At 32.6% G+C, this 14,008-nt stretch overlaps 1 protein-coding gene across 1 annotated transcript; it reads left to right on the top strand.

The window, feature by feature from the left end:
• The first annotated feature begins 543 nt into the window (after positions 1 to 543).
• LOC125778898 (uncharacterized) lies at positions 544 to 11,618 on the top strand. Its single transcript, XM_049458512.1, has 3 exons — positions 544 to 888; positions 4,588 to 5,137; positions 11,434 to 11,618. The coding sequence occupies exons 1-3, from the start codon at positions 544 to 546 to the stop codon at positions 11,616 to 11,618; spliced, it is 1,080 nt and encodes a 359-aa protein (XP_049314469.1).
• Positions 11,619 to 14,008: the final 2,390 nt, after the last annotated feature.

Genomic DNA, 14,008 nt, shown 5'->3' with positions numbered 1-14,008 from the left:
ATTTAATATGTTCAAACGAATATTGCGATAGCAATTAACGTCACAATAAATAGTGCAACATAAATATTTGAGGGAATGCAATTGATGTAATGTGAGAAGTAGGCCACTTGACAAATATTGTCGCAACTACAAGTGGTTGAGCCAAAATAATAATAAGAAAAGAAATAATGTATTTTGTATCAGAAAATAGAACTTAGCTTAAGAAAATATTGGAAATAAATGAATAGAAGAATTCTGACGATCAATCCGACAAGTCGTAGTTTTCTTTTCGCGGTTCACTAAACTGAAGTTTAATAACCACAACTGGCGCAGTCGACGGAACTTTGTCCTTAGACAAAGAAAAAGAGCCTGACACAACATAAATATTTTAGAGTGAACTTCTGACATATTACGAAATCGCCAAAAGTCATTGAATCATTTATAAGAAACTTACTATTGCTTGCGGGTTCAAACAGTGTTACATCATTTTATAAATATAAAAGAACTAACTTCTTGAAGAAAAAAAAAAAAAAAAAACATAATTCTACACATTTAACTACCACAATGGCAATCACCAACAACGATCTAAACCAGATATCAGCGTCGGACCTCCTTAAGGAAGCTGCGAAAATCAAAGAGTTCAGAGGCGACGGGACCTACGACATATCTTCATTCATTGGAGAGGTGGAACTGATCCTGCCCTTGTTCGACGAGAACCAAGCGGTCAAAAATTATGTATGGGAGAGACACATAAAGACCAAGATCCAAGGAGAGGCGCTCCAGATAATACGGACACTAAACAGAGACTCATCGTGGGACGAAGTGAAGACAGAACTGATACGGAACTTCGGAATAAGGGAAAGCTACCACCAACTCTTCCACCAGGCCATCACAACCAGGCAGTATAATGTAAGTCATTATTATTACAACTTAAAAAACATATTAGATAAGCTTAACTCAAAATATAATTTAGACGAAAATAAGCCGACAGAATTTTCTCCTAAGACTAATGAGTCATTAATATTAAAAACATTTTTAAATAATATTCCGCCTCATTTATCGGCAATAATTTACGGTAGGAACATTAACTCATTAAGGGAAGCATTTTACGTATTAGAAGAAACAGGACTTACTAATAGAAGCTATTATGGTCAAGTAGGAAATAAAATAAACAATCAAAGACCTGGGGATCATAACCAAACAAATAATAGGTTTTATAATTTTAACAATTCTAATAATAAATTCAACAACGAAAGAACAAGGATGAATCCTAGACAAGGAAATACAGAACAAACACGATTAAACAGTAATCGTTTCAATAATCAAAACCAAAGTAATAACACAGCAAGCTCATTCAGACGGACTTACCAAAACCATAACAATTATAACGGTGAAAGAAGTATTAACTATAGGAATGAAATTCCAATGGAAGTAGACCATATAAACCAAGAAGTAAATTTTCCCTTGGACCATACCAAAACTACCTTCCGTTAGTAGAATTAACAATAAAAAATGAAAAGATTACATGCCTAATCGACTCAGGCTCTACTACGTCCCTTATCGACAATAGAAAATTAATGAAGTATAACAGAATACTATTAAATAACCCAATAAAAATCCGGTCATTTAATAGTGAAGCACTAATCAAATGGGAAATAATAACAAGTTTACCCCTCGAATTTAATTTTGACGCAAATATGTCATGGAAATTAACTGATTTACATAATAAAGGATTCGATGCAATCCTTGGGCAAAACATACTAAAACCATTACAAGCAGTTATTGATATGAGAAACGATACCTTAACAATTAATAACGAAGTGATAAAATTTATGAATTCTTGCCCATATAATTTTAATGAAATTTATCAATTAGAAAGTACGGAAAATAGGGACTTACAAATTGAGCAATTTACAACAAATCTAAATAAAGAAGAGAAATTTTTAGTTAATAAGTTAATAAAAAATTACAAGAACCTATTTTATAAAGAAGGAGATGACCTTACTAGTACATCAGCTATTGAACACGAGATAGTGACCACGATAGACACTCCAGTATATTCGAAAATTTACAGATACCCACAGATACACGAAGAAGAGATAACTAAACAAATTAAAGAAATGTTAAAACAAGGAATCATAAGAAATAGTAATTCCCCTTACAATAGTCCTTTATGGATAGTACCAAAAAAATCAGATAACTCCCAAGCAAAGAAATGGCGGATCGTGATAGACTACAGAAAACTAAATGATATCACAATCGATGACAAATTCCCAATCCCAAACATTGATAATATATTAGATAAATTAGGAAGAGCTGTATACTTTACGACACTCGATCTTGCAAAAGGATTCCACCAAATCTTAGTAAAAGAGGAAGATAGAAAGAAAACCGCGTTTTCCACCCCTTTTGGTCATTACGAATACGTTAGAATGCCATTCGGTCTCAAAAACGCCCCATCAACCTTCCAAAGGCTGATGAATTGTGTTCTTAGAGAATACATAAATAAAATATGCGTAGTATACATGGATGACATTCTCGTTTTTAGTACAACATTAGAAGAGCATATACAAAGCCTAACAAAAATTTTCAATGCACTAAAGAAGCATAACCTTAAGGTACAATTTGACAAGTGCAATTTCTGTGCCAAAGAAACACAATTTCTAGGCCACGTTTTAACACCTGAAGGAGTTAAACCGAATTTCGAGAAAATAAATAAAATACAAGATCTAAAATTACCAAAAACAACAAGACAAATAAAGTCTTTTCTAGGAGCTACGGGATATTATCGGAAATTTATAAAAGACTACGCGAAAGTAGCACAACCTATGACACGTTTTCTAAAGAAAAATGTTAAAATTAATATTAACGACTCTACATATATAAACTCATTTCAAAAATTAAAACAAATAATGACAGAAGCTCCAGTACTAAGTTATCCAGATTTCAAAAAGAAATTTACATTAACTACTGACGCAAGCAATTTCGCAATCGGTGCCGTATTACAACAAAATGGACATCCTGTATGTTATGCGAGTAGAACACTCAACGACCACGAACGTAGATATTCTACAACAGAAAAGGAGTTGTTAGCAATCGTTTGGGCCACAAACTACTTCCGGCCTTACTTATATGGCGTCCAATTTGATTTATTAACGGATCATCAACCATTAAAATGGCTATACACGAAGGCTCATTGTAAAGATATAAATCCTAGACTACAAAGATGGATAATAAAATTAGGAGAATACAACATGAACGTAAATTATATAAAAGGAAAGGAAAACAAAGTAGCAGATTTCCTTAGCAGAATCAATAATAACACCAATTTAATAAATTTTATGGAAACAGGTAGCAATCTATCTTTAGAAAATAATTTAGACGAAAACGATGTAAATACAATACACTCTCAGGAGGAGCAATTGAACAACCATATACCCATTTTGGACACCATAGTCAATCGGTTTAAAATTCAGATAATTTTAACAGATAACAAACAATTGGAGTTCGAAATAAAACACAACAATAAAAAAATATACGTAACACCAGTAGATCTCGACAACAATATTTCTGATATCCTCAGAAGACATATCACTTCAGGCAAAATTGGCATATACAGCGAAGTTAACGACCATGAATATAATAAATTACAACAAAAAATCATCGAGTTATTTGATGGATTCGACAACATTAAATTTGTTAAATGTTCATACCACGCTAAAGATATAAATAGCGAAGAAGAAGCCTACAGACATATCCAAAATTATCACAAGTTTGAAACAGGACACACAGGAATATCGGAGAACTACGAAGGAGTTAAAAGACATATCTACTTCCCAAATTTGAAAAAACTGGTGCACAAATTCGTAAACAACTGCGATACATGCAACAGAGTCAAATATGATAGGCGACCTATAAGAGCAAAATTTAATTTAACGGAAACACCCAAAGATTGCAAAGAAATAATTCACATGGATTGCTACACTAATTCAAAAGCGAATTTTCTAACTTTTATAGACAGGTTTTCTAAATTCGCCACAGCATTTTTTCTTGAAGATAGGACCAGCCAAACTATAATCGAAAAAATAAACCAATATAAGTCGCAAAGAGGACATTTTAAAAAAATTATTGCTGATAACGAATTTAAAAGCATTAATGTTAAAGATTTCCTCAGAAACGAAAATATTGAACTACATCTCGTTAAACCAAATAACCACACCGGCAATTCTGATGTAGAACGCCTACACAATACACTAGGAGAAAAAATTAGAGTATTAGGTATAGAAAATAAAAACTCTAGTATAACAAATAAAATGAGCAAAGCTATAGAATGGTATAATAACAGCTACCACTCAGTTACAAAAGAAAAACCCATAAATATTAAGGAAGGTAAATGTAACAAGAGCACAATTTATGACAGAATATTCAAAGAAAAATCTAAGCGAATAAATAAGAGTAACGAAAACAGAGAACACTATGTAGAAGAAAGAAATATAGGTTACGTAAAGAATTACAGAAGCGTTAGGCATAAGGAACAACCGAAGTTTATAAAAACAAATCTAAACGATATACATTTAAACAACGTTAAACGGAAATACAAATTTGCAGGGGCAATGGATCCTGAAACTTTTGATCCTGACAGCAATTTGGACCCTGGGGCTGGGACAAGTAACAATAGATAAAATAGAAAGCAACAAAGGATATATAGAAATACAAACAGGCGATGCAGATATAGTTAAGTCATATGTAACAATATTACACGTTATAAATCCACTAGAAATATCAAATTTACTTAATGAAATAGAATCTAATATAAAATCGGCAAATCTGCAAGTAGGACAAGCAATACTAAACATGCAAATTAAATTTATTAGAAGCAAGATAAATACTATCACACCCCACAGACAAAAAAGAGGCCTACTAAATGCTGTAGGAACTGTACAAAAATGGCTTTACGGTACCATGGACGACAATGATAGACAAGACCTTGAACAACACCTCAACATAATCGACACAAACAACCACAAGGCTATCGAAACAATAAACAAACAAATAGATATTAATACTAATTTCAATAAAACGTTTCTTGAATTAAAAAGACTTATGCATAACGATAGGGATATGATATCTGCAAAACTAAACTCCATAGGGAGCATAAGTAAAAGGACCCAAGACGAAATTTTATACCTCGACTTTTCTCTAAAACTGAAAATATTACAGGACAATGTAGAACACATACAAGACAATATAGCAGCAAGTGGTTTAGGAATTTTACATAGCAACATGATAACCGACCAAGAAATAACAAAATACAACTTAGACTCACAAAAATTGAAAAAAATAAAATTAGGATCCCTTACAGACAAAAACCATAATATTATTTTCGCTATCAAAATTCCAACAGAAATAATAACATTACACACATCTATAATATTGCCGTTAGGAGATATAAGCAACTTTGAGTTAATGTTTCAACAAGTATATGCACTAAGATATAACAATGAATTGTACGAGTTTAATGATAATGTAGATTTACAACGTCTTAAGCCAATTAATAATTGTTTGATAAAAAGAAACTGTATGAAAATTTTTAATAACGCCTCCGAAATTATAAACATTAACGAAGGAATTATATTTGTAAAAAATACTAAAAATACTAGTGTAGAAAGTGACTGCATTATAAACAACAGCTCTCCCTTAAGCGGAAACTATTTAATACATTTTTACAATTGTAGCATAACAATTAATAATAAAACATTTTCAACAAAAAGTAAAATAATTAAAAGTAGCATTGTATTAGCAAGCGATATAGACAACATTAAAGATATAAATAAGAAACTTATATTTGATGATATTATATTACAACAAATAGAAAATATAAACTTTATAGATGAAGTTAAATACCAAAAACGACAACAATACATACATATAAGCATATATACAATATCAATTGTAATTATAGTCAGTCTTTCGATAATCATTTATTGTAAAAACAAGAGAAAGAATTTCAAAATTACTAATGTGATCTCCCAGGAGAGAGCTCAATCAAGGGGGGGAGGAGTTACGTCGACGTCGATGCCAACCACTATCGGCATGACCGATATGAATGCAACTGCAATTCATAAGAACTGCAACAAAGAAATAATGCCGACGTCAACGTTAACGACCTACCCCAAAACACTTAGAATTAACTGGTCTACTTAAATATTTTCCCTTTTTTGTTACCGCAACAATATTGCGACCACACGAAATATGCATATCATATTTCGAAACAAACCAGGGCACTTACATTGGATCACATTGCATTTCCGCTGCACATTTAATATGTTCAAACGAATATTGCGATAGCAATTAACGTCACAATAAATAGTGCAACATAAATATTTGAGGGAATGCAATTGATGTAATGTGAGAAGTAGGCCACTTGACAAATATTGTCGCAACTACAAGTGGTTGAGCCAAAATAATAATAAGAAAAGAAATAATGTATTTTGTATCAGAAAATAGAACTTAGCTTAAGAAAATATTGGAAATAAATGAATAGAAGAATTCTGACGATCAATCCGACAAGTCGTAGTTTTCTTTTCGCGGTTCACTAAACTGAAGTTTAATAACCACAACTCGCGCGACCCAAAAGTGCTGACATAGCGCCTGCATTGAATGTACGGTCACGTTGCAATGCATGTGATGATCGCTGCTCACACACTTTACTAATTTTTAACATAAGTTTTGAATTTAGTCGTTAAGAAGTAGTCAATAAGAATAGAAGTTGGATTAAGAAGACATAGTCTTCCCGACAAATAATAATTTAAGAATAGAAGTTGGATTAAGAAGACATAGTCTTCCCGACAAATAATAATAAATAAACAAAAAAGTTATATTATAAAAATAAAATTCTTTTTAAAATAAAAAAAATAAAAAGTATTTTATTAACTTATATGAACATGCAGATCTATGCGCGCACATGTAATACATATGTATATTGATAAGTGATAAAATCATGATATGAATTTCTGAACGCGCACATGCGTATACATGCAATCATATGAGCAGATAATAAGATTAATATGATAGACGATGTATTTATATTGTTGTGATAAATTCAATTTCTATTACTAAGAAATAATACAAAAATATTTATTAGTATAGTATATTATGTAAAAATCAAATAAAATTATTAAATATTCAAGTCCAAATTGACTGTAAATAGTACTATGCATTCATATAAAATTATACTCATATCATAATTATGTTTACATGTCAATATTGAATTGGCGATGGCAAAACGCAAAAGCATACATTCATACATATGTATGTATTTGCATATGTATCACACACAAGCGATCCTCTGGTTGAAAGCTAACTGAAGCATGCAAATATCACAATGCTCTTGTTGGGAGTATCATAAGGAGCATGCATACATACGTATATTAGACTTAGAAAAAATCTAACTACTTGTATATAGTATACAAAAGCATACAGGAACTTTTCCGCCAACCAAAAGTCACCTGCATATAAATACACATGTATGTATATTGCCCTGCATTGGTTCTCTTTTATTTACATTTACATGTTATTCTCATAGACTCTAAAAACCCCTCAATCGCTGTTAAATGTGGTGAAACACGCTCATAATTTGTCTGTGGTGAGACTCTTCCATCTCTGCCGAGTTAGCCAAAAATATTTTTACGTTATTCGCGCCGTGAACCTTCTCTATATTAAACGTTCTCTGGCAGAAGTATACTTTGAAGACGAAAAAAGTATGTATTAAAACTATGTGTAAATGTAGTTTTTTTAATCAGTCCGTGTCAAATTCGTTGGGATGATAGTTCCAATAACACGTGATATTTCTCATTATATCAATATGGCAATATTCAAAATACATATGCCATTATTTATTATTTAGTCTTTTGTCATAATAATTGTTGTTGATGGAACATTTTTAAGTAGCCAGCAACACTATTCAAAAATATATTTCAAATATTAAATAACTCTTAGCATAAGGCCGTTTGGCTACAAAACTTCAAAAATAAAATAAAATTATTATTATATATTATTCTGGTTTAAAACTAGCTGTATTCCGATTAGTTGATGTTTGTTTTCTCTTACTACACTCGGAATCGGAAGAATTTTTAAAAGTTGGAATCACTCAAGCACCTCTGTTTATACGCCAAATGTATTTAAAAGCCTGCACATTTGCTGAACAATATTATTGTGCAAAGAAATTCCTTTGACTGCAGCACTGCATGAAGAACTTTGTATCAAGTAACGTAGGCTTCAGCATGCACATATCGTTTGTAATAAGAGCAAGGCCTACAGTTTCAGAGCTCTAACCGTTCGCTCGAGAATTGGTAGGAGAATGAAAGTTGATCAGATCCATTGCTCAAGTGCATGCTGCGTTTACTGTCAACTCCAGGCGCAGAAAGGCATGTGTTCATTTAGAAAATGGGCATCTTTGTGTATGATTTCTATGAATGAGTGTATGCGTACATGCACATATGGTTGGATAAGGACTGACACAGACTTTAAGCTTCCTATCCTTGTGGGCTTACATGCACACAACATCTGCATTGGGCGTTTTGTGTTTGCGGCAGAGGTACCACATGCAGTTATCCTTTTTAAGTTGGCCTTTCCCTGTGCTAGCTTTAAACTGTATTTGCTTTAATATATTTGTACATTTCCACATGTAGATATCTTTACATATTCCAATATATATTAATTATGTAGTACTAGTATGCACCACGAACGTTTGTGTTTTCCTATTGGGTAAGGCACCAGTTTTTATTCGTAAAGTGCTAGCTGAAAGATTATTCAAAATATAATACCAAAATTGCTGCCTTTTCCATATTTGTAAAGAGTCTTCTGATAGATACGATATAATCACCCCCAGATATATATATTCCACTTTTGATAACTTTTTTTCCAATCCTCATATCACTTAAAAAGCCATGTTTCGTAATCGTAGCTCCTCCTTGGCACCATTAATGTGTGGTTTTTGGAAAAATATTCATAGTGCGTGAGCAAAGACGTTACGATGCTGCAAAAGCCAATATTTGTTCTGCCACAAATACGGGCGTTTCTGGAGGAATGCTTCTCGCAAATTGGGATAACTTGCATTTAATACTCTTTATTCGCCGCGCGCTTCTTTAGCAAGTACTCATTATACACTACGCCCCTGCAATCGAAGAAAATTGTTAGCAAAACCTTCGCATTCGACTTAACTTGGCGCGCTTATTTCGATCTTGGTTCAACGGCAGCCTCCACTTTTTTGTCACATGAATGTTATGTTCACACTTCAGGTTTTCTACAACGTCAAAATATTTGAGGTTTGAGCAAAAATTATGGCGAATTTTGAATTTTCGTGGGCTACATGTATTGGATTTTCGACTGTTTTGATGCATTTTGTTAATACTTAAGTATATCCCGTAATTATGCTGATAAGGTCGGTCATTTGGAATGCTTTGTTAATTTTTCACACCTGTTTTGCTTGGACGCATAATGGTTCGTCTTCGATTTTTGTTTACCTTTGCTCACTTTCGTCCTATACCAGCGTCACGTTGACTTTGCTCCGAAGATGACGGCATATCAAAACTAGCATATCCGATTCACCGTAAAATCATTCGTAAAATGCTAAGGATATTTAAATTTTCAACGCTATATAGATTTATACTTACTCATATCAGTTAAAAGAAATCAATGAAAATATATACCAGATATTGGGTCGTGCGGTTGTCAAGAAATGGCATAACTTCATTATTATTCTATTGTACCAATTTTCTCAACATGCTTTGGAAAGCTACAGTCCTTGTTTGTCTTTATCAATATAAGCGTAAACAACGATATTTTTTCACTCAAATGTATCTAATTTTGTTTTTTTAATATAATATAATAACCTCAGTCGAGGCTGATCGTCCTGCGATGGAGGTTTATGTGGGACATACTCTAACGAAGCAAATGTGCAAAAATGGTTTATATGCTTTAGGAGTAGTGAATTGGACTTTTAGCTTAAATATGAGGAACTGATGGAAGCATTACGAAACAAAAGAATAGTAATGCTCTGTATTTGGAGCTACCGGAGAAGTGTGTAATATTTTCAGCTTATAACACCGGGTAAAAGCAATAATGAGGAATACTACCAAGCACAACTCATCAAATTGAAGTGAACAATTGCGGAATTTTCACTTAAGCCACATCTTGCTAGAAGGAAGAGAAAATGTAACAGCTTCAGTTAGATAATACTTTGAGTAATACTATTGTACATATTCTTCTTAAAGATGTGTTCAAATATTGCCAAAAAATATCCGCACAAAGTTATAGACCCAATATAGGTATATACTAACAAGCGACCCTGCTAGCTACATAATTATAATATCAAAAATATTCAAGCTCAAATAAAAGTTTGTCAGATTCTTGTTAATATGATTAATCAAAATCGATTGCAATATCAGATTTATTTGCGATTTTCTGGTTGTATCCTATTGTATCGATTAGTCAAATCGTAAACCATTTTATTTTCACATCGATTTTACAAAAAAAAAACCTTATCACAGCTAATACTTAAAAGATCAAATTCGGTTAATATAGTAAAACACTTGGTTTATGGTAATTGAAACAACCATTTTATCGTTTAATCAATATTTATGTTATGTTTTCAGTAATTAAAACGAAATCTCGTCTATCATTTTATAATTAATACCGCACGAACTAGAAAACTGAAAACTATAGCATGTTTCAGGATAAATACTACATCTGAATATTCTGTTAAGGAAAAATTATTTTTTTGATCTTTTCCTAACAGTGTATAGTCTTTCTTACTCTCCTTTTGTTTTATGTTTATTTCAAAGCGATTCGAAGAAAATATCGGCATAATTTATAACCAAATACGTCTTGAATTTCCACTATAGGGTTTTACAATTTAGAATCCAACATCTTACAAAGGTCATTTGACTTTCGGCTACCGCTTTTAAAGTTAATGAAAATGTAAAGCCACACACTAATTTCACAACAACAAATGTGAACTTGACGGTGCGTATGTATGCGTTCAAATGTAGTTTTATTGTCTCTTAGCAAACCCCAGATTTTTAACATACAAACATGCAGCCATTCATACATACATACATATTTACATAGATTCCAACAAACATAAGCTATAATCAAAAGAATACACTAGTGTTTTAGGTTTCCATGTCGCTAGCAAACGGCATTCAGCTGCCGGTTACACTCGAGCCCGTACACACTCGCATGCAGACAATATAACCTGTTTTGGCTAGCTGCAATGGAGGCTGAGCTGTCTCTTAGTACATGTAGCTATTTTTTCTTTGTTTTTCAAAAAGTACTCGCTTTAGTCCCTACGGATAATCGTTAACATGTACCGCAAGCCGACACACACGCATACACGCACATTATTTTCGTTTGTCAGCTGTTTCACATACTTATCTCTCGCTTATACTGCAGTTTCATTGCTCGTACATGAGCCCATTTTCGGTTGGTACTTGCCAAACGACATGCAGTACTCTTTTCCAAGCTTTAATATTGCCGTTTTAGACAACCAAAAATATTCCAAAAAGTCTACCACCTGTCATTCAATGCGTAAATGGTTCGACCACAATCACATTTACCAGCTCAATGAGGGAAACTAAAATTGTATGTGCATCGTCGCACAGTGGTGTAAAGTTAATAATACTATAATACCACACTAATTGAAGTTTATATTTATATGAAGAGTTCGTCAAATATTAAGACAGTACCTGAAGCAGAATGAAATTCTTAGTAAGCTTCACAGAGGATTTATTTGCCAAATTAAAAAATTAAAAATTACCAAAAAGAAAAATATATTTTTGGAGAGAAATTAAGTTAAAAACTTCTAAACTCGAAAGGCTCAGTCTAATTAGCCCAATCTGTTCATATTAAAACGAGTTTTTCTCAAAACTACATTTTTTGAAATTTATATCATTGATTATGTGGAACCAAATGATTCGATCAGTATGAATTTCTTTACAAGGTCTGCATATATTTAGTTCTCTCAATGATGTAACAGTTTTTTGAACTAATGAAGTATTGAATTTCGGCAAGAGAGACCACAATTTTGGACAAAATTCAACTCTTTTGTTAAAAACGTCGTCACTTTCCCGATTTTGTTTATGTAATTTTTTAGGTTTCGTCCACGGAATCACTGCAACAGCAGAGAACACTTTTTAGCGCCGCCGTAGATCGCGTTAAACTCGAGAAATATTTAATTTTTTTCCTAAAAATGTTACCGTATATTTATATCCAGAAAGAGGTATATAAAGCGACGATATATGTAACTCCTAAATGAAAACATCAGAGACCCTATAAAGTATATATGTATGTATATTAATGACACAACGTGACGAGCTGAGTAGACTTAGTCTGGCTGTATATATGCGAACTAGTCCTTCAGTTTTTGAGATATCGATCTGACAAATCATTTGTCGATATATATCGACTGATATCGGACCCCCATAGCATATAGCTGTCATAGAAACTGAACAATTGGAATAAAGTGCTTGTATGGAAAGTTTTTTTTTATTTAACAAGTTATCTTCAAGGAATTGGCATTGTTTATTATTTAAGGCAATGGTGCAATCTCCGAAGAAATTGTTCAGATCCAAGGGTATTATAGCTTCAGTGCAACCGAAGTAAAGATTTTTTCTTGTGTTAAATATGTGTAAATATATACTCTTTTATAATTTTAAAACAATTGGAGCAATGATAACAGTTGGAGTCTTTTAGACAAAGTCTACGGATTTGTCGTTAATTTCTGATACAGATCTCAGTACATTGCAGTATTACAGATATTGTAACTTCAAGACCACGACTTTCGTACCGACTTTAAGGAATTAGTAATCGAAATTTTCTTACTCATTCTATTCGTTTCGATATGTTGTTTTTGGTATTGAGGTTCCACAACAGGTTATTGTAGGTTTAAGATGTTTCGCAGTTGAGATCTTCCTTCTCATTAAATCAAAATTTCTGAAACAAATCTTCAATACTGGATCAAATTTATAGCAATCATTCAACATGCTAAATAAAGTACCCTAAATTCCCAAAAAAAAATCTGAGTAATACAACCTACTGAGATTTCATCTAAGTTAATTAGAGTTTTTGGCTATTGTGAGGTATCTAACATAAGCCAAACTATTAGAATTAATTACTACTGATTCTAAAATTGAAAATAGAATATTTTTTCAGACTTAGAAATAATGAGAGCTTAATGTCCATAGTTCACTAGACATCTTTTCTTTTTTTCCTTCTCAGTCCAATACAGGGTCTCCAATAACGATTTAACATTAAACCTCAGCTGTTCAAATTACAGATTTTCTACAGATTTCCTGAAATATCTTTTTAATTCCTTTTCCCCCCATATTACACCACGGTATACAGTATCCATTTCAATGAGTTTACCACCATTACCCATATGGGTATTGGAATATGCTTAGATTAAGTGGCCGTTTGTAGCGATTTTGGGTGCACCAAAATTGCTCATCAACCATTTCAACAACAATGTAACCACGGCTAAGCTGGTTTAAGCTTAAAATGCTATATATGTATATGCGCAAGTTCCTATGTGTGCTGTGGTAAAAAGGAATCTTTTCTCCCCACAGCGTGGATTCCAATACTTTAGATGGTTTTATGTGACTCGTAGATATGGCAGCACATGCTAACCACGTTTAATTGAATTATTCGGAAAAATGTAGTGTTTTTACTATTTTCGTATTTTGAAATGAACCTTATCGTGTTTAACATGACAATTTTTTAGTTAAATTGCTCTTGGTAATGAGAATGAAATTTTAAATAAAATACCACGTCAATAGAAGTAAGATGCCAAGGAGAAAGATCTACCATTTAGAAGTATGGTAATGACTTTTTTTTGTAACTTAGCCATTAAAGAACGACGTTTTGTTTCAATTGAGGATGCAAAACCTGAATCGAAAAATGCTCGGATGGCCATCACGACGGAGAATTTTTTCAAGTGCTATGATGACTGGAAAATTCGTTGGCATAAGTG

Source organism: Bactrocera dorsalis, chromosome 5 (genome assembly GCF_023373825.1).
Source record: "Bactrocera dorsalis isolate Fly_Bdor chromosome 5, ASM2337382v1, whole genome shotgun sequence".
In the NCBI taxonomy this organism is placed as follows: Eukaryota; Metazoa; Arthropoda; class Insecta; order Diptera; family Tephritidae; genus Bactrocera; species Bactrocera dorsalis.
The sequence above is the reverse complement of the archived record's forward strand: the minus strand, read 5'-3'. Positions and strand labels throughout refer to the sequence as shown.